Source organism: Humulus lupulus, chromosome 1, assembly GCF_963169125.1.
Source record: "Humulus lupulus chromosome 1, drHumLupu1.1, whole genome shotgun sequence".
NCBI lineage: Eukaryota > Viridiplantae > Streptophyta > Magnoliopsida > Rosales > Cannabaceae > Humulus > Humulus lupulus.
Genome location: NC_084793.1, coordinates 257,298,123 through 257,323,867, shown reverse-complemented (window position 1 = coordinate 257,323,867; position 25,745 = coordinate 257,298,123). Strand labels below are relative to the sequence as shown.

Here is a 25,745-nt window from a genome sequence, read left to right as displayed (position 1 = left end):
ATCCACTTAGAGTTGTGATTATAGATCTGTACTCAAGATCAGATGGACTGAGCCAACTGAGTTTCTTCAGTACAGATTGCAAAAATACAAGAATCCTTTCAAATATCAGCACTTTCTCTCTCTAGAATACTCAGATCCAAATTTTCTCTCTCTAGAAAGAAGAAGCAGAAGAAGCCCCTCTCTCATCCCATAAGCCCTCTATTTATAGGCTTAGGGTCATACATACAGTATCCCCTAGAACCGGGATATTTTATTATATTTATTACATTTAAATTACAAAGAAACATTCAAAATTCAAAATGTAACAAACCCCCCATTTGTGGGAAGAATGAGAGATTCCCGCATATCTTGTTGAAGTTGTTTATGGGAATCTTGACTTAGTCCTCCTCTTGCTAGTTGATCCACCTCCTACTGCCCACCCATGCAAGCGCTGGTCGGACATGTGCATGGTGGTAGGACATGTTTTTGTGGGTCGGACAAGTGCATGGTGGTAGGACATGCACTCCTCTCCTCTAACATGACACTCTCCTCTAGCATGCCATATCTCTCTAACATGGCACTCTTTTATTTGGGCAACCATGCACTTGCTGGACATATGTATAAAGACCAAATTCTTGGTCTCTCCTCGGACCACATCCTTGGGGTCTCCTAGGACCACCCTCTTGGGGTCTCCTAGGACCACTCTCTTGGTTCTCCTCGGACCAAAGTCCCTTAGGCTCTCCTCAGACCACATCCTTGGGATCTCCTAGGATGCACTCTCCTTAGCTCTCCTAGGACCACCCCCTTGGTGTCTCCTCGGACCACACCCTTGGGATCTCCTAGGATGCACTTAGTTTGGTTATGACATCTTTCAAGTAGTCCAAACTTTTCACCAGTCTACCGGGTCACTTTATCACAACTCTGAGGAGTCAATGTATTTATTGACTATTTAATGTGTCTTTTACGGACCATGTACTGTCATTTGTCACCTCTATTGCCACGTCATAAATATCTATTTTTGGGGATAACAGTATGTGAAAAGCTAGTGTAGTTGGAAGAAGTTATAAAAAATGGAACTAAAAATGCATTTTATATATTGATTGGCCTAAAAATGCATTTTTTTTAAATAAAAGAAATGAGTATTTTGAAAAAGAATTTATTGGTTTCTTAAAAAAAAAAAAAAAAAAAGAAAAGAAAAGAAAAGAGTAGTTTGAACAATAAAATTATGCTAGAAAAAAAATTGATATGTGAAAAAGTTAGTGCATGTAAAAATTTTGTATTTTTTTAAAGTGAGCTAAAAAAAGGTTGGTAAAAAAATTATTAAAGTAGAAGAAAATGTAAATATATGATTTAAAAGAAATAAATAAATTACTTTTCAGTAAAGTGTAGAAAAATTGTTAAACTTTATTGCATGGATATGGTGCCAAACAAATAAAGTCCACGCCCAATAGATTCTAAATATTATTTTATCATTCAATAATTAAACTTTGACTTTATTAATTTAATTATTTAAAGTCGACAAGCTTGTATAATTAAAGGGGATTTTTAAAAAATATGGCTTTTATACTATCAATGTGCAAAAATATAGGAATTATACTTTTCTTAATTTGTATGGGAAAATTTATTAAAGACAAAATTAAAATATGGAAAACACAATTAGTAACTAACTAAAATATGGAAATGTCACTTTTTTTTTATCATAGTTATATTTTCTTTGATTTTGAAGGTGATTTTATTTTTTTATTTTTTTCAATTTTTTAATTATTTTTTCAGTTATTTTTTTTCTTTTTTCCTTACTTATTTATTTATTTTTCTACCAATTTTTTTCTTTATCTTTTTTTTTTTCTTTCCATTTTTCCATTCCACCTCCTCTTCTTCTTCTTCTTTATTAATTTATCAAATTTTTTATTTCATTTGTAATGTTTTTTTTTTCATATTTTTTCAGTTTTTTTTTCCTTTTTTTTCTTCATTTTTGTATTTATTATTTTCTCCTCCCATTTTTTTTTTCTTTTTACACACATATGAGCTTTTTCTTTCTTTCTTTTTTTCTTCTTCTATTTTTTTTTTCATTTTTCAAACATATGAGCTTTTTCTTTCTTTCTTTTTTTCTTCTTCCATTTTTTTTCAATTTTTTCTTTCCATTTTCCCATTATTTTTCTTCTTCTTTTCATTTTTATTCATTCATCTATTTTTTCCTTCATCATTTGTTTTGTTTTGTTTTTTCATATTTTTTTTAGTTTTCTTTCCTAAGTTTTTTTCCTTCTTTTTTCTTCTTTTTTTGTACTTATTTTTTTCTCATTCTATTTTCTTTTTCCCCTTTTTTCAAACATATTTTAACATTACATAATTATTTTACTATTTTTTATGTATTATCTTTTATTATTGTAATTTTTTTTATGGTTTTTTCCACTATATATAAAAATTCAAATCAATTTTTTCAGCATTTTCTTTTTACTGTAATCCTTATAGGAACACCAAAATTTGGAAATAAAACTAATAAAAATATGCAAATGTGAATGGATAACTAGTTACCCTGATGGGAACATTCAAATCCAGAAAAAAAAAATTATATGAAGAAGAAGAGAGAGAAGAAGGGGTGGATCTAATTTTTTTTTCTATCTTCAAATTTGTGGAAACTGGTTACCTTCCCGTTATTTGTATGTATATTTCTGGGGTAATTGGTTACATTCACGTTTTTTGTGTGTATATTTTTGTGAGTAACTGGTTACCTTTACGTTATGATGTGTGTATATATTTATGGGTTCTTTATGGTAACTAGTTACTTATGTTACTAAAATCATAGTTATTTATTCCTTTTTTCAATGAAGTGTTCTTCCTCTTTTTCATTCAGATTTGATGTTTCTTTTCATATTTAATAAGAGTAACCCGTCACTCCTCTTATGGTAACTGGTTACCCCTCTTATGGCAGAAGGTTACTTCTCTCAGGGTAACTAGTTACTCTTCCTGGTACATGTTATTTAACCTAGCTCTAAGATTTTTTTTTACATAATTGTCAAAGATAAATCAAGTAACTGGTTACCTTACCCAGAATTTGAAAAAAGAAACATACAATATAAAAATAAGAAAAAAATATTTATAATAAATAAATAAAAAATAATAAACACAATTCATATCACAAAAAAAAAAAAGATTTTTGCAAAACAACCAAAGAACAACTTAGTATAAAATTAGTTATATAAAAAGAACTCTAATTCAAATTTTGACTTAGGAGTAAAAGAATTCTAGTAATGGGGAAGTTTCATTCCAAGTAAATTAAGAGTGCAAAAAAGATAAGTAAATATATTGTGATTGTTAAGAATGAGTAGTATATCAAATCATTTGTGTGGAGTGGAATTAAAGAAATTCAATAGAAATTACAGAATGTGAAAGTCAAAGGGATTGTTTGCTTACCCCAAGTGTTTGGCTAATACAATCTTAGAGTAGGACCCAAGAATAGGAGTTGGCTAAGATATATAATAGAACCTGATTATCAACCTACCAAAAAACCCAAAAGGGTGGTCCCCATCGTTTATAATACTAAGACAAAATGTATATGCCCTCTTGCTATGTCTATATATGTGTATTTATTTGTTCTGGTGCTTTAATTGTACCAATGTCCTTTAGTGCATTTCTTTTTCTTAATATGTTCAGTAACATTCAGTAAACTTTTTCTCTAAATTTTGTAGTTTTGCACCATTGATGAGGCTCTTGAGAAAAATGACCAATATTTTGTCAGAACTAATAAAAATCTCATGGACAGGAAAGGAAAATCATTATGAGAACTGGTTGATTTTAGATGGCAGGAGGAAGCTTTCAAGATATTTTTTAAAATGATTTTAAAATACCAATGACAGTTCTTGCTTCATGCTTATTTAGTTGGTTTGATGACACCTAAAATAATATAAAAAGTAATATAAAAAAGTTAAAATAAAATAATATAAAAATATAAAAACTACCATTTATAATAACTGAAAATGTAAGTTTTTTTCCATAAAAAATGTAGTATAGAAAAGTTAAAAAAAATTAAATAAAATGACATTACAAAACTATCATTCTACTTGAAAAAAAAAATTCAATAGTAATAAAGATATGGCATAATCAGAAATTTTGACAAACATGTGGAAAAAAAAAGCCATAAAAATGATAAAAAAGTATAAAAAGCCATAAAAAAATTATGCTGAAAAAAAAGCCATATTTTTGAAAACTTCAATAAAAAGTCCATATAAAATGTAATTTCCACATAATTAAATGATATTCACGTTATGGTGGACATTATAATTAAGAGATAACTTGAAAAATACCCAGTTTTAAGATTAGTTAACTAAAAATAGCTACTAATAATATTTAGTTGAATATTACCTACTTTTTAAAGCACATTTCCCATATTACTCTTAAAACACTACTAGAAGTCCAATGTAAAAATCTCAATATTTGCCTCTGTCGTATCATTTACTTCCCTCTTTAAATAATATTTCACTGACATTTACACTAGATCACTGTACAATGAGTAGAGTCATTAATAATTTGAGTATTAATCTAAGAGTTTTAATAAATGGGTAAAAATTAAAAAGATTAAATTAAATTGGGTACTAAATGTAATTTTTACTGTATGTAATTAATAATTGAAAATGGTCCAGTTATCCAAGTTGAAGATAAACATGTGATTCGCATGATTAAATTTTAATTACGTGGCACCGTAGAGCTAATATTACTCCGTGGACCGTCATTGCATACAACCACAGCTATCCACCTCTTTCCTCTCTCCCCGTATTGGCAGAAAAACCCATTGGAGCAAGGAATACAAAATTCTAGAGAGGAATTAGAAGCAGTGAAGTGTCTAAAAAAAAAAAGTGATGGAGTTTGCAACGGCGGAAGACGGTGGCCGTGAATCGGAAGCTAACAACAAACCGTTGGATTTTATTGAACCAACGGCGGTGGCCGACTTTTCAATGCCGTCGGAGACTCTTATGAGAGCGGCGCTCTCACTCAAAGATCAGGTCCGTACACTATATGTAGATATTTATACTTTCTGCGGTTCTTAAGTACGCTTCTCACCGTAGAGTGTATAGAATAGAAATATTAGCCATTAAATTGAATGGGCGTAGGTTAAGAAATAAGATTGATTGTTTCGTATGAGTATGTTAGAAAGTTTCATTTGTTTTGTTTAGGTGGTTGCAATCACATGGAAACGACGTCGGGTCATGGGTGTGGGCGTTGACCCGAGTGTGTATACGGGTCTGCTGGGCACGGCGTTCACCTGCTTCAGATCGTACGAAGCTAGCGGTAATAATCAAGACTTGATCATATGTACGGAAATAATCGACAGGTGCGACGAGATCGCACGTGCTAATTCCAGGTATTTTATTTACATATGCACCATTTTTAGTACCTTAATTCCAAAAAAACCTTTTCTATTTTAATTATAATTTTAAGACATTGTATTTACATCAAAAAAAAAAATATATATATATAAATATCTCATTAATTAAAAATAATTAAAATTATTTTTCTCAATATTTTTTTTGACATTCTTTAATTTCGTTTTTTTTTTGTTAATTTCAATAAGTTAATTTTATTTTGTTTTCACAAATTTTTTTAATTAATGTATAATTTTTAGAAAAAAAAACTCTTATTTTGACAAATTTTTATATTTTTTTTGTTTAAAATTTTATTTTATTTAAATAATTAAAATATATATTATTTATATGTATTTTTTAAAATAAAAAAAATGTGAGCATAAGTTGAAAATATGTATATTATATATTATATTTTAATAAAAATAAAGTGTTAACCAAATTTTAGGTTGCAAAAGTAGTGATTCATGATTTTACTGTACTATTTCTATGTTTTCAAGTTTTTTGTTGTTGTTGCTGCTTTAGGACTTATTTTACAACTATCTCACTCTTCTATCTCTTTTCCACAATTTTTTTTAAAACTTTCCAACCACGCTATAAGTCATTTAAGCTTAAGAGTAGCACCATTATGATCTACTATTTAAAGTGATCATTTTAATATATAAGAAATATATATTTTCTTGCTGTCATATAAGAAAATAACCAAAATCAATAGTATCTTTTAATTTCTTCTTATATTTATCAAACATTAAACTTAAACAAAATTCAATATATCAACCAACTTCACATGTTACTAAAAAGTATTGGGTGCTTCTTTGGTGCACCCCACTTTTAGGTGTATTGGTGCACCCCATTCTACTTTTGGTACTTGGATAATTTTGAGCATAATTTTTTTTAATGTTTTTCTGTACATTGCAGTTATTTAATACATTTTGTAAATTTTCAAGAAATTTTGAATAATTTATAGTGCAAAAAACTGAGTGTAAATATGTTACTTTCTAAGTCACTTGTGCAACAAACTATTTAAACGTTTTCGGCATTGTAAATTACTTTTCAATTTCTTAAAAATTTACAAGATACTCTAAATAATTATAATGTACACAATTATTAAAAAAAAATTGTGCCAAAAATCATCCAAGTACCAAAAATTGAAATAGGTGCATCGATACACCCAAAAATAGGGTGTTTGTTATAGAATTTTTCAAAAGTTTTTTGTTATTTCATATTTAAAAGTTACTATATGATATTCTAAATAATTCTATTTTATAGAGCGATTTCAATGGTTTCTATAAAAACTTACAAGGAAATCAAATGGTATCTTAAACATCATAAAACTTAAATTTATAAGTTGTCATGTAAATTATATGATTAACTAAAAAAGTCTATTAAAAACTTTCATTTAAAAGTTATTGTGTAGTATACAAAAATAATTTTTATTAATGAGCTATATTGTAACTTGTTATACTATATGACCACTCGTTAGTTCCTGAAATAAGATTAAATGTTATTGTATCTTAAATAGTAAGATACTATATATTAACATACTATATAATATGACCTAAAAATAACTAATTGATATATTAAAATGTCTACAAATAAGTTTGGAAGTAACTAAAATATAACTGAAATAATATGATCTACAAATAAAGCTTTTTAAGAAAAAAAAATAGTAATCAATCGGTATCTTATCAGTATCATAAGCAACACAAATGTAACTCTTTACAACTCAAAAAATAAAATTTTTAGAAAGAATGATTCTCTTTTTTTTTTTTAAATTCTGGTATGTCAGTACTGACGTGCATGATATATGTTTAAATAAGTTATTTTAAAGTGTTTTTATAATTAGTTTACATTTTACGAATATAATTTTTTTTATTTTTGCTTTTATTAGACCATTTTTAATACATATAAAGAATATATATTGGCAGCATGCTTTTTATATTATGATTCATATATAATACATTATTTTTTATTTTAAAGTAAATACTTTGTATTATATTAAAATGTGCTTATAAATTTCTATTAAATAAATATTCAAAATATATGAAATTATAAAATTAATATTTTGATTTAATTATATTTTAATTATTTATCTTAATATATTTCAAATCATATAAAAATTATTCATAAATATATAATTAATAATATAAACAATGAAATAAAGAATTTATTTAAATATTTTAAGTAAAATAATTTTTTATAATTAATTAATTTTTGAAACGATGTTAGTTTTAACCATTAAACTTTTCCGCTAGTTACACTTTTTTATATATAAAGATAATTTTTAAGATATATGAATTTTTTAATTTTATATTATATTAGAAAGTACTTATCAATTTTAATCAAATAACTAATTAAAATATATGAAATTATAAATTTGATATTTTGAATTAATTACATTCTAATTATTTATCTAAAAACATTTCAAATATAATAAAAATTTATACATAAATATATAATAAATAATATAGACAATAAAATATATAATATGTAATGATAGAAACACATACAAAAGTCGCATATAAATAATATGTAATTAAATTAAATTAAAAATAATATGGGCTTACATGTTTAAATATACCACTAATTATAAATTTTAGTTGAATTATACACAAATTTACATATTATTAAAAAAAATATGGTCTTAAGTGCATTATTCGTTATCGTTTATTATACAGGCACGTGACATTTCTTTGCGGTAAAGGTGGGGTCTACGCGCTTGGAGCTGTTGTAGCTAATTGCATGGGGGACCATCAAAGGCGTGACATGTACCTTAACCTCTTCTTAGAGGTATGTATCTATTTCAAGTATCAACTCGTTAATATCTTCAAAACATTTCATCTCACTGCGGACACTTGGAATTGTATTTTAGCATACTATATTACAAAGCTAACTGTCAAATAAAATATCTGGATTCATAACACGGGTTATATTTATGTCTCTCATTATTGATCCGAGATCGTTGTCACATCGACATCTGTGATGATCTCGATATATGGATCCTTTTTCTTGAGAGAAAAGTAAAATAGTTAAGTTTTGGTAACTTGTTCTATCTGAGTCTGAATATGACTAGTTTTAACACTTAAACCGTACACGCGTCCATCGTACCAAGCATATGAAAATCTACATAGTAAACAAAAAGCAATTAATTATGTGGTTGCGAAATATTTTCATGCCAGCGACCACAAATGGACCCTTATTTAATTCGTATTAGGGAATATCCTAAACAAAGAGAAAAAAAAAGAAACTACAATGATAGACTTAGTTTTACTATTTTTGTTTTTTAAAAAATAAATCTGATGTTGTATCTTATTATTGGGTAGTTTTAGAGTATCTCCAGTAAAAAAAAAGCTGTACATTGTTATATTTAACACATTTTAGTAAAAGTATTATTCTAATAGTATTCTAAAAAGTGTGTCAAATTTGGCACAACATAACCAAATTTAGCACAACAATAAATGCTCTTTTTTTATGTATCATATTGCCACTAATTTATTAATTAACAATTAATAAGTAATCATATTACTTTTTTTATTCATCTATTTTACAATATAAAATGAAAAAAATATTAATTTTTCTATATTATCAATAAATATTGAATGAATTGTTGACTTTTTTAAGTTAATTTGTATTGCATTAGATTACAATTGTAAATATTCATTTTTAGAGATACATACAATTTACACTTATTTTTCAATATTTTTGTTATGCTTTCTTCAATTATTATCATTTTCCTTGACATACATGATAAAGTGGTTGTCCCTCTGCTCCACATACCACATGCTAAAGTGATCATGTTTTATGAAACTAATTATAAGCTAATTGATTTGCGGAAAGGAATAAAAATGCAAACGAGTCCCTACTCATTAACATATTTCTATATATATGTAACTACTTAATAATATATGTGTATTTACACAAAAGTACTTTAGTTGACGCACTCACCTGTAAGTTTGTTTGTTGGGTTCCTAGTGATTGCAAATTCAGTTTTGGTGGCAGAGCACAGCGCAGCAGATGTAGGATTCAACGTTTAAATATTGGTTCTGAGATCTACGTATACCGATCAACAATCAACAATGACGAAACTATTTAATATTTAAACGTTCTCTTGTCATGAATGTGTGATTTTCTTGCTATAACATGATTAGATTAAATTTATAATCTCACATAACGGCAAGAAAATCGCACAAACATGAGAAAATACTTTCTTTTAGCTCTGCATCTTTCTTTGCTTATTATTAAAAGAAAACTGTAGAGTTCTCGACATCACATTAAGTCGTCTAATCGTATAGTTTGTTTACTCAAATTTAATCATGTTATAGGTGGCACAGGAAAGGGCTCTCCCTGCTGGACCCGAGGAAGGTGGTTTTGGAATGTCATATGACCTTCTCTACGGGCGAGCAGGCTTCTTATGGGCAGCTCTGTTCATAAATAAATACATTGGTGAGGTCAATAAGTTGCCTAGTGATCTTCTCATGCCAGTCGTTGAAGCCGTGTTAGCCGGTGGCAGAGCAGGGGCATCCGTTAGCTCATCCTGTCCACTAATGTATAGGTGGCATGGGACGAGATACTGGGGCGCAGCCAATGGCCTGTCAGGAATCTTGCATGTACTTCTCTACTTTCCACTATCCAAAGAAGACGCTGAGGATGTCAAGGCTACTTTAAGGTATATGATGAGTAAAAGGTTCCCACATAGTGGAAATTACCCCTCAAGTGAGGGAAATCCTAGGGACGAGTTGGTGCAATGGTCTCATGGTGCCACCAGCATAGCCATTACCCTGTCCAAGGCTTCAGAGGTTAGCAACTCAACTACACTTTTTTGTTTCCTTAGTTGGCAGGGTTGAACCCAATCAAAAATATAATACAGAAAATGTACAAAGCTTTTAGTTCCTTTTGCACTGGACTAATAGAATGTGATGGCTTTATCTCCACAGGTGTTCCCAGGTGATAGAGAATTCCGTGATGCTGCTATAGAAGCAGGAGAAGTAGTGTGGAAGAATGGGTTAGTGAAGAAGGTTGGACTGGCTGATGGGGTGGCTGGGAATGCCTATGCTTTCCTTTCCCTCTACAGACTGACAGGGGAGAGCCTATACGAAGAGAGAGCAAAGGCATTTGCATGCTTTTTGTATCATAATGCTCCTCAGCTTGTAAACATGGAGCATAATTCTCCTGGGGCTGATCATGCCTGCTCTCTTTTCCAAGGACTTGCTGGAACTGCTTGCCTCTGGTTTGATCTGCTTGCGCCTCAAAACTCCAGGTTCCCAGGTTATGAACTATAGACTTTAGATAAGAGAAACTTCTACTAATATGTAATTATGACATTGAGTTGTGATCCTTATGGAAATGCTGTAATGTCAGTCTCAGACTCTCGAAGGTCTGATTTAGCTTTCAGATCCACACGTGATATCTCTGTGAAATGAGTCTTTTCTGATTGGGCCGGGCCGAGCCGAGCCATGAACATGTTACAAGTTCTAAATCAGATTATGACCATGTATTTTATCTACTTGCATTACTAAGCGGGCACCAAAACTAAACTTGGCTCTTGTCGATCAACTCCTTATATGTTATAGATGAAATTGGGTAGTGTTTCCATGCTCAGTCTCTGATCTCCATTGCTTCTATACAGTCGTTTATATTTGTTTAGGTATAAATAGCTTAATGGGTACTGGAGCTCAGTGTAAAGTATGCCATGCCCTAGCTGTGGCTTTTGTAATGGGATCTAAGAGATCTCCAAGATTGCTCTGTATTCAGTCCTTGCCCAAAATGAAGGCTAATGATAAGATGTTTTTTTTATTTGCTAATAGCTAGTATGGAGTAATGGAATGCTGCTATCTAAATGTGGATAGAAGTTAGAAATATGATCGAATATATTTAATAAAAAATATATTTTTTTAAGCAAATAAAAAATATATTAAAATAGATAGAATGATTGAAGTGAAATTTCAAAATTTCTTTAAAGTAGCCTTAAGCTAAAATTTTGGAAAAAAATTGAAAAGCAATCATGGAATGCTTTACAGAAGCTCAGCTCTATTATGTTTCTCTCCACCATAAATTTTTTCTACTCTTCCGCCTACCAACTTTTAAGATGCTTTTAGTCTCCCACTATCTACTCAATAAATTCTCTACATATTATCTTAAAATTAATATCCACCACTAAATATTTGTTATTTTCTTTTAAGGAAAAATTAGAACAATAGTTTTAATTACATGACATGAAAAATATGATTAATTAGATTAAGAAAAAGACAAATAGCCATATATTTTACGTAGAACCGACATATTGATAATTAAGCAATATCTCGTTCTTTTTCTAACAAAAAGACTCTGTAACAGATTTTATACAACATAATTCTGTTATCTGTAAGTGCTTGATACACTACTGTAAATCATGTAAAATTCAATTTTCAGATTCGTAATACAATTTTCTTTCTAGTTAAACTTTTTTCTCTCTTCCGCAATACGGTATCAGAGCAGGAAGGTTTGCTTTCCCTTAATCGATCCTGATCCTCTCCTTCCTTGCTTGCCGTGCTTCTTCTCCGGCGAAGGTGGTGCCTGTATTTCTCTTCTCTGTTTTTTTCTTCAAGTTGTTGATGCTTTGTATTCCTCTCAATCAAAGTCATTGAACCTGTTCTTGATCGAGAATGTCGAATGATAATCAATCTACTCAGACGGATGCCGGAGCTGCGAACCCTGCCATCGCTGTTACCCCACAGATTCCTGTTATTCAAAACAATCAAACTCTACAGATGACTACTTCAAGAAATCCTCTTGAAGATCTGACTGATCCCTACTATCTTCACCATGGCGACAATCCAAGGAACATCTTGGTTTCTCAGCTTCTCACCGGTCAGGACAATTACGTTTCTTGGAGTCGTGCTATGCAACTAGCGATTTCGGTAAAGAACAAACTTGGTTTCTTAGACGGTTCTATCCCTAAACCCTTGCCTACTGATAATATGTATAATGCTTGGATTAGGAACAATAATATTGTGATTTCTTGGATTTTAAACTCTGTGTCTAAAGAAATTTCCTCTAGCATTCTTTATGATGAAACAGCCGCAGCAATATGGACTGATCTCAGGGTTCGTTTTCATCAGAGGAATGGCCCACACATTTACAATCTCAGAAAGGGATTGATGAATCTAAGGCAAGATAATCAAACGGTGAGCATGTATTTTACCAGGCTCAAAACTATTTGGGAAGAATTGTCCAACTATAGACCCAATTGCACCTGCAATGGGTGTACTTGTGGTGGTGTCAAGAAACTTCAAGAACACCATCACATGGAGTACATAATGTCCTTTCTTATGGGACTCTCGGATCATTTTTCTCAAGTTCGTGGCAGCATTCTTCTAATGGATCCTCTGCCTGCAGCGAATAGGGTATTCCACCTGGTCACTCAAGAAGAAAACCAAAAGGGAAATACCTCTACTGGAGCCGATCCTAATCCGAATATGGCATTCTTTTTTCAGGGAGACAAAGCTTCAAACAAACAACAAGATTCCCAAGGTCCTAGAACCAATCCTCCCAAACGGAACAGACCTTTTTGTACACATTGTAACATACATGGCCATACAGTGGAACGATGTTACAAAATCCATGGCTATCCACCTGGTTTCAAGACTAATAAACCCAAAGAAGCTGCTGCAAATCAATTCCACACCAGCAACGATACAAGCACCAACTCTGATGAGTCTCACACTCTCCTTCCTCAACTTACTACTGTCCAATATCAACAACTCTTGAATTTGTTGGCTACTCAACAACCTGGTATGACTATCTTGGATCCTAGCACCTCTAGAGGTACCATAGGTATAATTTTGTCTCACAATTCTCTGCCTCCTTCCAATGAATCTTGGATTATAGATTCAGGTGCAACTAGACACATATGCAATAATATCAAGTTATTTCAATTCATATGTTCTCTGCCAGAAACTAGGCTTATTCTACCTAATAATGACACTTTGCTTGTTCACCAAAGTGGGTCTATAGCTGTCTCGGATCAATTATTACTCACTGATGTACTGTATGTACCAAACTTTAAATACAATATCATCTCAGTAAGTTGTCTAACCAATAATGATTCCATCTCTGTTGATTTCTACACTAATCATTTTTTTATACAGGACAAACTCAGCAAGAAGGTGATTGGCAAAGGTAAGACCAACAATGGTCTGTACATGCTGGACCTCTCACCACCTGCTCGTGTTTTTGCTGTTTCTGCAGACTTATGGCACTCCAGACTCGGACACTTATCTCAGAAAAGATTAGCTATACTTAGTGATAAACTTCACTGTAATACTGATTCTCTACATAAAAAAACTCCTTGCTATATCTGTCCTATGGCAAAACAAAGGAAGTTTCATTTTTCTAATAACAATAATTTTGCTACTCATGAATTTGATTTGATTCATTGTGATATTTGGGGGCCTTACCACATTCCTTCACATTCTAATTACAAGTATTTCCTCACCTTAGTAGATGATCACTCTCAATTTACTTGGATTTTCTTATTAAAGCAAAAATCTGATGTTCTAACTATTATGCCTCAATTTATTTCCTATGTTCAAACACAATTCAATTGCATTTTCAAATGTTTTAGATCTGATAATGCACCTGAATTGAGTTTCAAAGATTTGTTCTCTAAACTTGGAATTATGCATGAATTTACTTGTGTAGAAACTCCTGAACAAAATGCCGTTGCTGAAAGGAAACATCAGCATCTCTTAAATGTTGCAAGAGCTCTATTTTTTCAAGCCAAATTACCCATTATATTCTGGACCGAATGCATAATGACAGCTGCCTTTCTCATTAACAAGACTCCTACCCCGATTTTAGGCAACAAAACACCCTATGAACTTTTATTTGGTACTCCACCTAATTATGAACATTTGAGAAATTTTGGATGTCTTGTTTTTGCTTCAACTCTTACAGCTCACAGAACCAAATTCGAATCAAGAGCTTGCACTTGTGTTTTTATGGGGTATCCTCAAGGCATTAAAGGGTATATGCTCTATGATCTTAATACCAAACAATTTTTTGTTTCAAGGAATGTTGTCTTTCATGAGCAAATATATCTTTTTCACAAATTAAATATTGATAACACTACTGTCGATCCTTTCTCTAGTATGGTGCTTCCCTCATCTAATGTTACTCATACTTATGTTACTGACTATCCTTTAAATGTTCCAAGTTCTACTAGTACCAATATAAATTTGCAGGATTCACATCCCTATGCTGATGCTGCTGGATCAAATACTACACCAAAACAGGTAGTCACAACACCAGCAAGTCCCATTGAAGCACCAGCTGCTTTGCAAAGGACCACCAGAACTATCAAACCACCGAGTTATCTACGAGACTATGAATGCAATTCTGCCATTCAAGACCAATCTTCTACACCTTATCCTCTTCACAAATTTATGTCTTATACTAATCTCTCAGCTGCTCACAAAGCTTTTATTTGTGCAGTAACAGCTCATTCTGAACCTCAAAATTTCAATCAAGCCATACTGCACCAAGCATGGAATCAAGCTATGCAAACTGAACTCCAAGCTCTCCTTGCCAACCGCACATGGACCATAGTGAAACTCCCTCCAAATAAAAGAGCCATTGGCTGCCGATGGGTATACAAGATCAAACATAATAGTGACGGCTCCATTGAACGATATAAAGCACGCCTTGTTGCTCAAGGCTACACACAACAAGAAGGCTTAGATTTTTTTCGATACTTTTTCTCCTGTGGCCAAGATGGTCACATTCAAACTCCTTCTTGCTATTTCTGCCATTAAACAATGGCATACTCTTCAACTTGACATTAACAACGCCTTCCTCAATGGAGATCTCCATGAGGAGGTTTACATGACAATTCCTCAGGGTCTAACTCTACCTCCTTCTATTTGTGCAGATACAACTATGGTGTGCAGGCTACACAAATCCATCTACGGATTAAAGCAATCCTCTAGACAATGGTATCGGAAATTATCAGATGCTCTCATTCACGAAGGCTTCACTCAATCTCAAGCAGATTATACTTTGTTTACCAAAGGATCAAACAATACTTTCATTGCTCTCCTCGTGTATGTCGACGACATCATCATCACCGGCCCCAATCTTCCTCTTCTACACCAACTACAAGACTCTTTGCACACTCATTTCAAACTCAAAGCACTCGGGCCACTGAAATATTTTTTGGGATTTGAAATCGCTCAAGCACAAGAAGGACTTTTTCTGTCCCAACGCAAATACACTCTACAACTTCTCAATGATACATGGTACACAGGAAGCAAGCCTGCGAAGACCCCTATGGACCCTCGAATCAAGTTGGATGATGAACAAGGAACCCCTCTTGAAGACCCTTCCTCATACCGACAACTAATTGGCCGCTTACTCTACCTCACATTATCACGGCCGGACATCACATATGCAGTAAACAATCTCAGCCAGTTCATGTCTCATCCCCGCACTCCTCATCTGCAGGCTGTACATCATCTGCTTCGATATCTCAAGGGTAGCCCCGGCCAAGGGCTTCTATACTCAGCCAAATCTTCTTTGCACCTTCGGGGTTTTTCAGATTCGGACTGGGCTTCATGCCCCATTACTCGGCGCTCCACCACTGGATTTTGCATCTTCTTGGGCGACTGCCTTATTTCATGGCGCACAAAAAAACAACCCACCATTTCCAAGAGCTCTGCTGAAGCAGAGTACCGGGCCTTGGCTGCTACTAGTAGTGAAATCACCTGGCTCCAATATTTACTAGCTGATTTCCACATTCCACAAGACACTCCAGCTTTCATTTACTGCGACAACCAGTCCGCCATTCATATCGGCAACAATCCTACCTTCCACGAACGAACAAAACATATTGAGCTAGACTGTCATTTTATCCGGGACAAGATTAAACAATCAACTATCCGCCTAATTCCTGTTAACAGTACCTTATAGCTTGCTGATGCTTTCACCAAGCCATTACCTTCCACTACTCTTACTTCTCACATAGCCAAGATGTCTGTATATGACATATACAGTCCACCTTGAAGGGGGGGTAACAGATTTTATACAACAGAATTCTGTTATCTGTTTTGTTATCGATTAGTTAGGATAATTATCTTTTAGCCTTAGTCGATTTAGCTCTCCTTCTGATTTTTCTGTATAAATAAGTGCTTGATACACTACTGTAAATCATGTAAAATTCAATTTTCAGATTCGTAATACAATTTTCTTTCTGGTTAAACTTTTATCTCTCTTCCGCAATAGACTCCTTCATGTCATGATCTATCATTACCAAAATAAAATAAAATAATTATAAATTTTTTTTTCTGACATGCTGATAAAAAGAAGAGAGAAAAACAAAGCTTCGGTAAAGTTGAACTACTGACTCAAAAAATTCATCGGAAGATCATCACTTAGTAAAAGTACATGCAAACAAACCTTGACTTAGCTATCAATAACAATGTACTCTACACTTGCGGGTTAGTGCGTTGTGAAAATTTTGACGAGTCTTCAGTTTAATTTAATTTATATGGAAAATTTTTGTGTAAGTTATTATTTTTAATCACATAATTTTAGTATTTTCAGTGTATAGATAAGTTGTAATTCTATTTTCTTTACATAACCGTGTATAATGTAGTTACAAGGACTTTTTACAAATTTTCAGGAAATTCCGAATAATTTATGATGCCGAAATTATGATTTAATTAGCATATTGCACGTATGTATAAATATTGAAACAAACACCCGTGCAATAAACATCCAAAATAATTTTGGTGTGAAGAATTATGATCAAATTATGCGTCAACAATAGAGTTTATGTTGGTAATAATTTGAATAAAATCAGAGACGCTAGGGAAGTTGTTCGTGGTTTTAAAAATTATTTAATACCGAGTCAGGATCAATACATATATCTATACATTAAATCTACACACAAAAAAGAAGAAGTATACCTCTGGTAGCCCATCAAGATTCCTTGAGTTTTTTTGTATAATCAAACGATCTTCTTATCCATTGAACACTCGCACTACATTCTTCCAAGTTGTTTGTTAAAAGCCCAAAATGTGACAACCACTAAGCGGTAGTTGTAGTAAAATCGAGCGGTCGATCCACAAGGAAGTAACCTAAAACCAAAGGTTTAGTAGAAAATAACACAAAAAATTAGTGACATGAAATAAATAAAAATGGAAATGAAAAGAGATTTGAGATTTTGGTGTTATCTTTTTTATGAAATGATAAAATGAGACAAGTGAAATAAAAGTAGGGTGTAATTAAGAGTTTGAGAAATAGAAATGTTTCAAGAATCATCCATATGCTTGTTTGGTTACTTAGTTACTTGATTTACAAAAATACACAAGTAAATAGTTCACATCCCAACATTTACTTGAAAAATCTAATATTAAAGTCCATATTATTTTCTAACAAAATTCAATTTAAGTTATAAAGTTCTTTACTTTAAGAGCACAATGTTAATCTTATGAAAAATCTAAAAATAACAAAATACCCAAGGGCAATAATGCAATAGAAGATTAGACATAAAATTATGTATCAATATTACTTTTATTAATTAGAAGCATATAAAAAGAGCATGACTAATCATATTAGACTATGGTGTTTCATATGGAATAAGTGTAAGAATATTAAACCACTAATAAGAACATGTGTAACTCCATTAATCACCAATTGGTTTTTAGATGGAGTCTCATGATTCTTGTCATGGTATCAAGAGCCAATTCCCTAGCGGGCATTCGATCCACGCCGATCCAAAGCGTGAGTCAAGCCACACGAGACCCGCATAGTGCGAAAAGACACTTGAGATCCGAAAAATAAGCGAGCTGAAAAAAGGGGCCACTTGTGATCAGGTGATTCAAGATTGGTGAGCGAAAAATCGTCACCATCTTGAGGGGGGATATTAGACTATGGTGTCCCATATGGAATAAGTGTAAGAATATTGAACCATTAATAAGAACATGTGTAACTCCACTAATCACCAATTGATTTTTAGAAGGAGCCTCATGATTCTTGTCAAATCCTATATACTATTAGCACAAGTAAATAGAGATAACAAAATAGAGATGAGGATGAAAGAACATAAATAACTCAAATACATTATATTAAGAACATAGTAAATCAAAGTAGCAAAATAACATCACTAGCATATGGAATCATCCCTAACCTTCCTAGGAAGATTAGGCCATTATGCTCATGATTATCACAAAATTCTAAGAAGAAAATATGAGAAGAAAGTGAGTAGAAATTTTGCTATAGTTTCTTTACTCTCAAAATTACATACCAAATGTGAAAGAAGAGTCCCTATTTATAGAAGGAGAAAATGACTAAAAAGAAATTAAATTACAAATGGGGTCTACAAAATAAATTTGAAATATTAATAATAAAATATGATTTTGAAAAATCAAATTTTATTATTAATATTAACATAGCTATTTTAGTGAATGATCATTTTACCATTTTTCTAAAACACCACAAAATGTGAACTTTAGAGCTCAAAATGGAAGGTTTAAGGCCCAATATGCACAAGAAAATGGCTGATGGGTGGCTAGAATTTTGACCAAGTCGTGGCCAATAGAGGTGCGCCATGTCTCCAGGTGGTAGCAAGCTTGGGTGTGAGTTTGTTTGGGCTCATTTTGGGTCTAATTCCCTTAAAAAATGCCACTTTTTCAACTTTTTTTTTTCTTTCAGTTTTGATTCTTTTTTTCTTCTTTCTTTTTCTTTATGCCAAAATGTAACTGTAATTCTTACAAAATAATAATAAATTAAATCATAATAAAATATTTTCATTTATAAAATAAATTATATTAATTTCATGAAAATATTAATTAAACTTAATTTATTTTGATAATTAAAATCAATAAATATGCATTTTTCACCATTAATCACAACCCTCAACCTGCTTATTACTAGTCCCTAGCAATTCAAGCGAAAAAAAATAAAATTATCAAGTTGAATAATCAAGTCACACTAAGCAAAATCATCTAAGCATTTTCAAAGTATCAGCAAGAAGTCAGAAATTACTATCAAAGCTACTTCAGTTGCAATTCCAGAGTTGTGTGTGTGTGTGCACCAAACCATATTCTTTTTATTACAAGTCATAACACAAATAGTATAAAAAAATCTCAAAAGTATAAAGGTCTCAACTCCAAATTCCTCACGGGCATTGGAAGTATTTTTATGGGAAGGATCATACTCTTGGAGTTGAAAATGTAACAGTTTACGCTCAAATGAGAAAAAATAAACTTTTTAGGACAAGCAATTTGAACAAGTATTGATCACAAGATAGACATGTCAACTTATTGGAATTCAAATGACAAACAACATTTGGGATTTACATGAGAAAGCTCAAAGAACAAAATGACAACTAACTAGAAATGATAAATAAGAAAATGAAACTATTAATAATAATAATTTTTTATTATTATTATATATATTTTTATACAATTACACAAAACAAAAATAATAATAGAAAGATTCTTTTTTAACAACTAGAAAATAATGAAGGAAAAATGTTGCTCTTGTTCTTTTATTTTTCATTTTTTTTCATCATTTTTTTGTACTATATTTTTCTTTTGCTTTTTTTGTATTATTTTTTTCATTTATATATTTTTTTCTTCCTCTTTTTTTTTTTGACAAGAGGCAACGCAAAAATAAAAGGAAGTTACAAACAAAATAAAATATATTGAACACAAATTTAAAAATTATTACAAAGACTTGCTCTTAAATGAAAAACATCCCTCTAGTAAATGTCATGCTTTAAATTCCAAAGATGTGACTTACCAACTCAAATGATCAATAAAAGTTCCAAAAAGTTATTTTCTCAACTCTCACAACTCACAAAGAAATGAAAAACTTTAAACTTGAAATTTCTCTCAACTATTTGTGTTAACAACCAATTTATCACATGTTTGGAAAGTGCACAAAAGAACTCTGAAAATCACTTCTTAATAGCTAAACATATTAAAAATTGATTCAAACCAACAAGTTGTATTCATGCTTGGACAATTTTGAAAAAAATTGGCTTAAAAATTCAACTCGACAATAAGATTTTCCTAATGAATGCTCACCACCCCCAACCAAAAATCAGACAGTGTCCTCAATGTCAAAATGAATAATTAATGAAAAATGTATGGAAAGAGAACACCTGGATGATGACCATGTCCATGAGGCGAGAGCGTAAATAACCTGATAACAATATCCCAAAACAAACAAAATAAAAAAAATACCAAAATAAAAGAAAGACATAAAAATAAAGATTAAAAAAAAAAACCATTCAGAACTTCAGAGTGTATAAATTGGGTCCTTAAGAAGGACCTCTTTAACATGACTCACACTCTCAATGTAATGCTTCAGTCTTTGGCCATTGACTCAAAAAATTCTCCCATCGGTTGGGTCCTCGACCTCAACAGAACCGTTGGGAAATACTTGCTTCACTACAAATGGACCAGTCCATCACGATCGCAGTTTTCCGGGGTGCAAGTGCAAGCGAGAATCATACAGATGCACTTTATAATTTGGCTCAAAGTGTTTTTGTAGGATTTGTTTAACATGAGCGATTTTCAATTTCTCTTTATAAATCCTGAAATTGTCATAGGCATCGTTTCGCAACTCCTCAATTTCAGAAAATTGGAGTTTGCGATTGATACATGCGGCATTCAGATCAAAGTTTAGGGCTTTGATAGCCCAATAAGCTTTATGGTCGAGCTCACCAGGTAAATGACAGGATTTTCCAAAGACAAGCCGATAGGGTGACATCCCAAGAGGTGATTTGAAAGCAGTGCAGTATGCCCAAAGAGCATCTAGAAGACGTGTAGACCAATCTTTGCGGTCGGGATTTACAGTCTTTTCCATAATGTGTTTTATCTCCCTATTGGCTAACTCAGCTTGACCATTAGTCTGTGGATGATAGGAATTTGCAACCTTATAAAGTACACCGTACTTGCGCATAAGAGCTTCAAAAGATCTATTGCAAAAATGAGTGTCTTGATCACTGATGATAGCACGAGGAGTACCGAACCTTGATAACACATTTTCTTTCAAGAATTTGACAATTGTAGCGTTATCATTGGTTCGACAGGGTACAGCCTCGACCCATTTGGAAACATAATGCACAGCGAGAAGAATATAAAGGTAGCATAAAGAAGGTGGAAATTGTCCCATAAAGTCTATCCCCCAACAATCAAATATTTCGATAACAAGAATTGGGTTCAAGGGCATCATATTCCGATGGGATAACGAAACTAACTTTTTGCACCTTATACAAGAATGACAGAAATCATTGGTGTCTTTGAACAAAGTGGGCCAGTAAAGACTGCATTGTAAGATTTTTGCAGCGGTTTTCTTCACAGAAAAGTGACCACCACAAGCATCATTGTGAAAAAAATTCAGCACACTAGACACCTCATTGTTGTGGATGCATCTTCGCATGATTTGGACGGGGCAGTACTTGAATAAGTATGGGTCATCCCAAAAGAAATTGCGCACCTCGACCAGAAATTTGCATTTGTCTTGTGAACTCCATTCAGATGGGAGTTCACTTGTTACTAAGTAGTTCACAATGTGAGCATACCACGGTAACTTAGTGCAGAAAGCAACTGTTCATCCGGGAAATCATCATGAATAGGTGGACCGTTAGTGGGATAACTGAATTCAAGTCGGGACACATGGTCCGCAACGACATTTTCAACACATTTCTTGTCTTTGATCGTTATGTCAAATTCTTGCAAAAGAAGGATCGACCGTATTAATCATGCCTTAGCATCCTTTTTGGAAAGGAGATACTTAAGGGCGGAGTGATCTGCGAAGATCATAATAGGTGATCCAATCAAATAAGATCGGAATTTGTTAAGGGAAAAGACGACGACAAGCAACTCTTTTTCAGTTGTGGAATAGTTCATTTGAGCACTATTGAGAGTTTGACTTGCATAATAAACAACAAAGAGTTTTCTCTCCCTTCGTTGTTCTAGCACAGCTCCCACAACAAAGTTACTGGCATCACACATGATCTCGAAAGGAAGACTCCAATCGGGTGACTGAATGATGGGAGCGAAAGTGAGTGAATTGACAAGCGTTCGGAATGATTCCTCACACTTAGGTGTCCATTCAAAAGTGGCATCTTAGGCTAGGAGGTTGCTTAGCGGACGAGCAATCATTGAATTTTTTTTTATGAACCTCCTATAAAAAGCAGCATGACCAATGAGTGATCTAACGTCTTTGACAGTCTTAGGAGTAGGCAGGTTGGAGATAAGGTCGACTTTGGATTGATCAACCTCAATTCCTCATTCAGAAACAATGTGGCCTAAGACTATGCCAGAGGATACCATGAAGTGGCATTTCTCCCAATTAAGCACAAGTCTTTTCTCAATACACTGTTTTAAAACAACTTCAAGAGGAAGAAGACATGTGTCAAAGGAGTTTCCAAAAACGATTAGGTCATCCATGAATACTTCCATTGATTTTTTAATCATGTCACTAAAGATGCTTATCATGCATCTTTGGAAAGTAGCTGGTGCATTACACAAGCCAAATGGCATACACCAGAAAGAAAAAGTGCCAAAGGGACAAGTGAAAGTGGTATTATCTTAATCCTATAATGCAATCTCAATTTCATAATAGCCATAATAATCATCAAGAAAGCAATAGAATGGATGACTAGCTACACGTTCAAGCATTTGATCAATGAATGGGAGTGGAAAATGATCTTTGCGGGAAGCGGCATTTAATTTTCTATAATCAATGCACATGCGCCTCCCTATCACAATTTTTGTGGGGACAAGGGCCCCTTTTTCGTTTTGGATCACAGTGACACCAGATTTCTTGGGCACGACTTGAGTTGGACCGACCCATTTGCTATCAGCTGCTGGGTAAATAATACCAGCGTCTAGCAATTTCAAAACTTCATTTTTACAACTTCTTTCATTGTGGGGTTCAGTCGCCTTTGAGGGCCTCTTCGAGGGATAGCCTCATCCTCCAGATTGATTCGATGGGAGAAAATTAAAGGGCTAATACCTTTGATATCAGCAAGCGTCCAACCTATCGTAGATTTATGCGTTCTTAGTAGCTCGAGTAACTGCAATTCTTGAGAATTTTGAAGGTTGGACGAGATGATAACTGGAAAGGTTTGACCATCTCCCAAGAAGACATGTTTCAAACCCTCGAGAATTTGGGTCAATTGAACAATTGGAATCTCTTCGGCTGAAGTTTTTGGCTGTGCCCTTTCACGAGGTAGTTCTTCAAAGCGAGGTTGCCAAAACTGAGTCCCTCTATTGTGTGAGTCTATGTGATCTGATATTGCAAGAGTAAACTCAATAGAACCGGGACTTTTATTTTGAGACAAAAGGAGGAGCTCATCAAGATTATCAAAGTTGCTTCGTAATTGAACCTCCTCGGGAATTAAAGTGTCAATCATGAATGCTTGATAACATTCATCATCTTTTCAGGATTTTTTCCCAATGTGGAAGATATTGACTTCAAGAGTCATGTTTCCAAATGATATCTTCATTAGGCCATTCCGACAATTGATCAAAGCATTTGCAGTAGCAAGGAATGGTCTTCTGAGGATAATAAAATATTTTGATTCCATGTTTACCACAGATTGGGTATCAAGAATAAGAAAGTCCACGGGGTAATATAAGTTTTCAATTTGAACTAAAACATCCTCAATAATACCCGTAGGCTTTTTGGTGGAGCGGTCAGCAAGCTGTAGCACAACAGATGCTGGCTTCATTTCTTCAAGACCGAGTTGCGAGTACACAGAGTAAGGCATGAGATTTACACTCGCGCCAAGACCAAGTAAAGCTTGGCTGACTTCATGAGTCCCAATTTGGCAAGAAATGGTGGGACAACCGGGATTTTTGTATTTCAGTGGTGTCTTTTGTTTAATCACCGCACTCACTTGCTTAGTCAAGAAAGCAGTTTTCTTGACATGGTGCGTCCTTTTTGCAGTGCATAGATCCTTGATGATTTTGGCATAAGCTGACACTTGTTTTATGATGTGAATGTAATGCCCCGAATTCTTCGATGTGGTTTAATGGCGAGATTAGTAGGCCGGGAGGGCCATACTTGTTTAATTATGCTATTAAATGTTTATGTGAATTATATCATAATATAATGTTATATTCATGCATGTGGGTCCACATTTGTTAATTGAACTGTTTTGGCAATTTGTCCCGTTTAGGGCATAATTGTGTATTTGGGTGCAAATTGTGAATTATGAATGAGATTCCATCGTTATGGAGATATATTCGAGCTAGTTGACATGAGACGGTCATATATAATGGATTAGCGGTTTTGTCATAACGGGGTCAGATATGGGGTAATAAGAATGTTTATTTGATGATAAATTTGGAGTATTTGAGATCAGGAGGAAATTTATGAGGTTTTGACTATAATGCCCTCGGGGGTGTTTTTGGGGTCCCGAGCACTAGGTTTTATTTGAGGTTACTTAAGCATGAAGTCGCTTATCAGATAGAACATACGTTAGAAAATCTCTCATCTCCTTCGTTAGTTCATTTTTGCCACTCGAAGCCTTTTCGAAGAAATCTCGAGTTCTAGGAGTCAGAATCGAGCGAGGATCGAGGCATAGCGATCCTAGGAAAGATTAGAAGCTTCTTAACCGAAGGATTTGACAAAAAACAACCTAATCGAAGGTAATCGAAGTTTAAAGTTTTGAGTTTTTAGAATTTCTAAGCTTTGAATTAGACTATGTGAATCGTTGAGTTTTTGGTTCGATTGAACCTTGGGTTTTGAGGGTTTTGGACCATTGGGAACTTTGATTTGATGATTGGGGAATGTTTAGGTTTGATTTTGGAGGCTTTGGAGTGATAAAAACGTGTTTGGGAATGGCCCAGGGTTTTGGACCATTCGTTATTAATTAATCAAGATGTCATTAAGCAATAGTTATTCTAAGCCAAATTCACAGAGTTCAAGGAATCTCTCAATCTCACAATCACTCTATGTCAAATCTTCTTATGTCCAATCTACGTTTATCTTTCTCAAGCATAAACCCTAGATTTTAATTCACAATAATGATGGCCAAACATTAATATGAGAAAATTAAATCAAGAAGATATGAACAAATGAGAAGAACTTCATAAAAATAATAATAAAAACCACAGTTCAATAATCAAAATAGATTCATCTAATACTCTAGCACAAAAAGAGTTTAGTTCTCCATTACAAACATAAACATAATAGCAATGTAGTTGTTCATAATTAAAAACTAAAAATTAAAGGAAGAAGAAATAAACTAGATATAATGGTGATGATCTTGATGAAGTCTAGCCTCATTTTCTTTCCCAAGCATGTAATCTCTGATCTAATCTCCTCCAAAACGTCCTTAGAACCCTAATTAAACTTTTTCTTTTATACTCCCTCCAAAAAGACCTCTTTTGTCCTTCAAAAATCGCAATT

General features: G+C 33.0%; 1 protein-coding gene across 1 annotated transcript; it reads left to right on the top strand.

Moving 5' to 3' along the window:
• The first annotated feature begins 4,709 nt into the window (after positions 1-4,709).
• LOC133805799 (lanC-like protein GCL1) lies at positions 4,710-11,126 on the top strand. Its single transcript, XM_062243955.1, has 5 exons — positions 4,710-4,976; positions 5,148-5,335; positions 8,012-8,123; positions 9,656-10,129; positions 10,268-11,126. Exons 1-5 carry the CDS (start codon positions 4,833-4,835, stop codon positions 10,610-10,612), a joined length of 1,263 nt encoding a protein of 420 aa, XP_062099939.1. The 5' UTR covers positions 4,710-4,832; the 3' UTR covers positions 10,613-11,126.
• The last annotated feature ends 14,619 nt before the right edge of the window (positions 11,127-25,745 follow it).

Coding starts and splice junctions, on each gene's coding strand:
- LOC133805799 (XM_062243955.1), top strand. CDS start 4,833: ATGGAGTTTGCAACGGCGGAAGACGGTGGCCGTGAATCGGAAGCTAAC. Junction 5,336..8,011: donor ATCGCACGTGCTAATTCCAG/GTATTTTATTTA, acceptor TTTATTATACAG/GCACGTGACATTTCTTTGCG. Junction 8,124..9,655: donor ACCTTAACCTCTTCTTAGAG/GTATGTATCTAT, acceptor ATCATGTTATAG/GTGGCACAGGAAAGGGCTCT.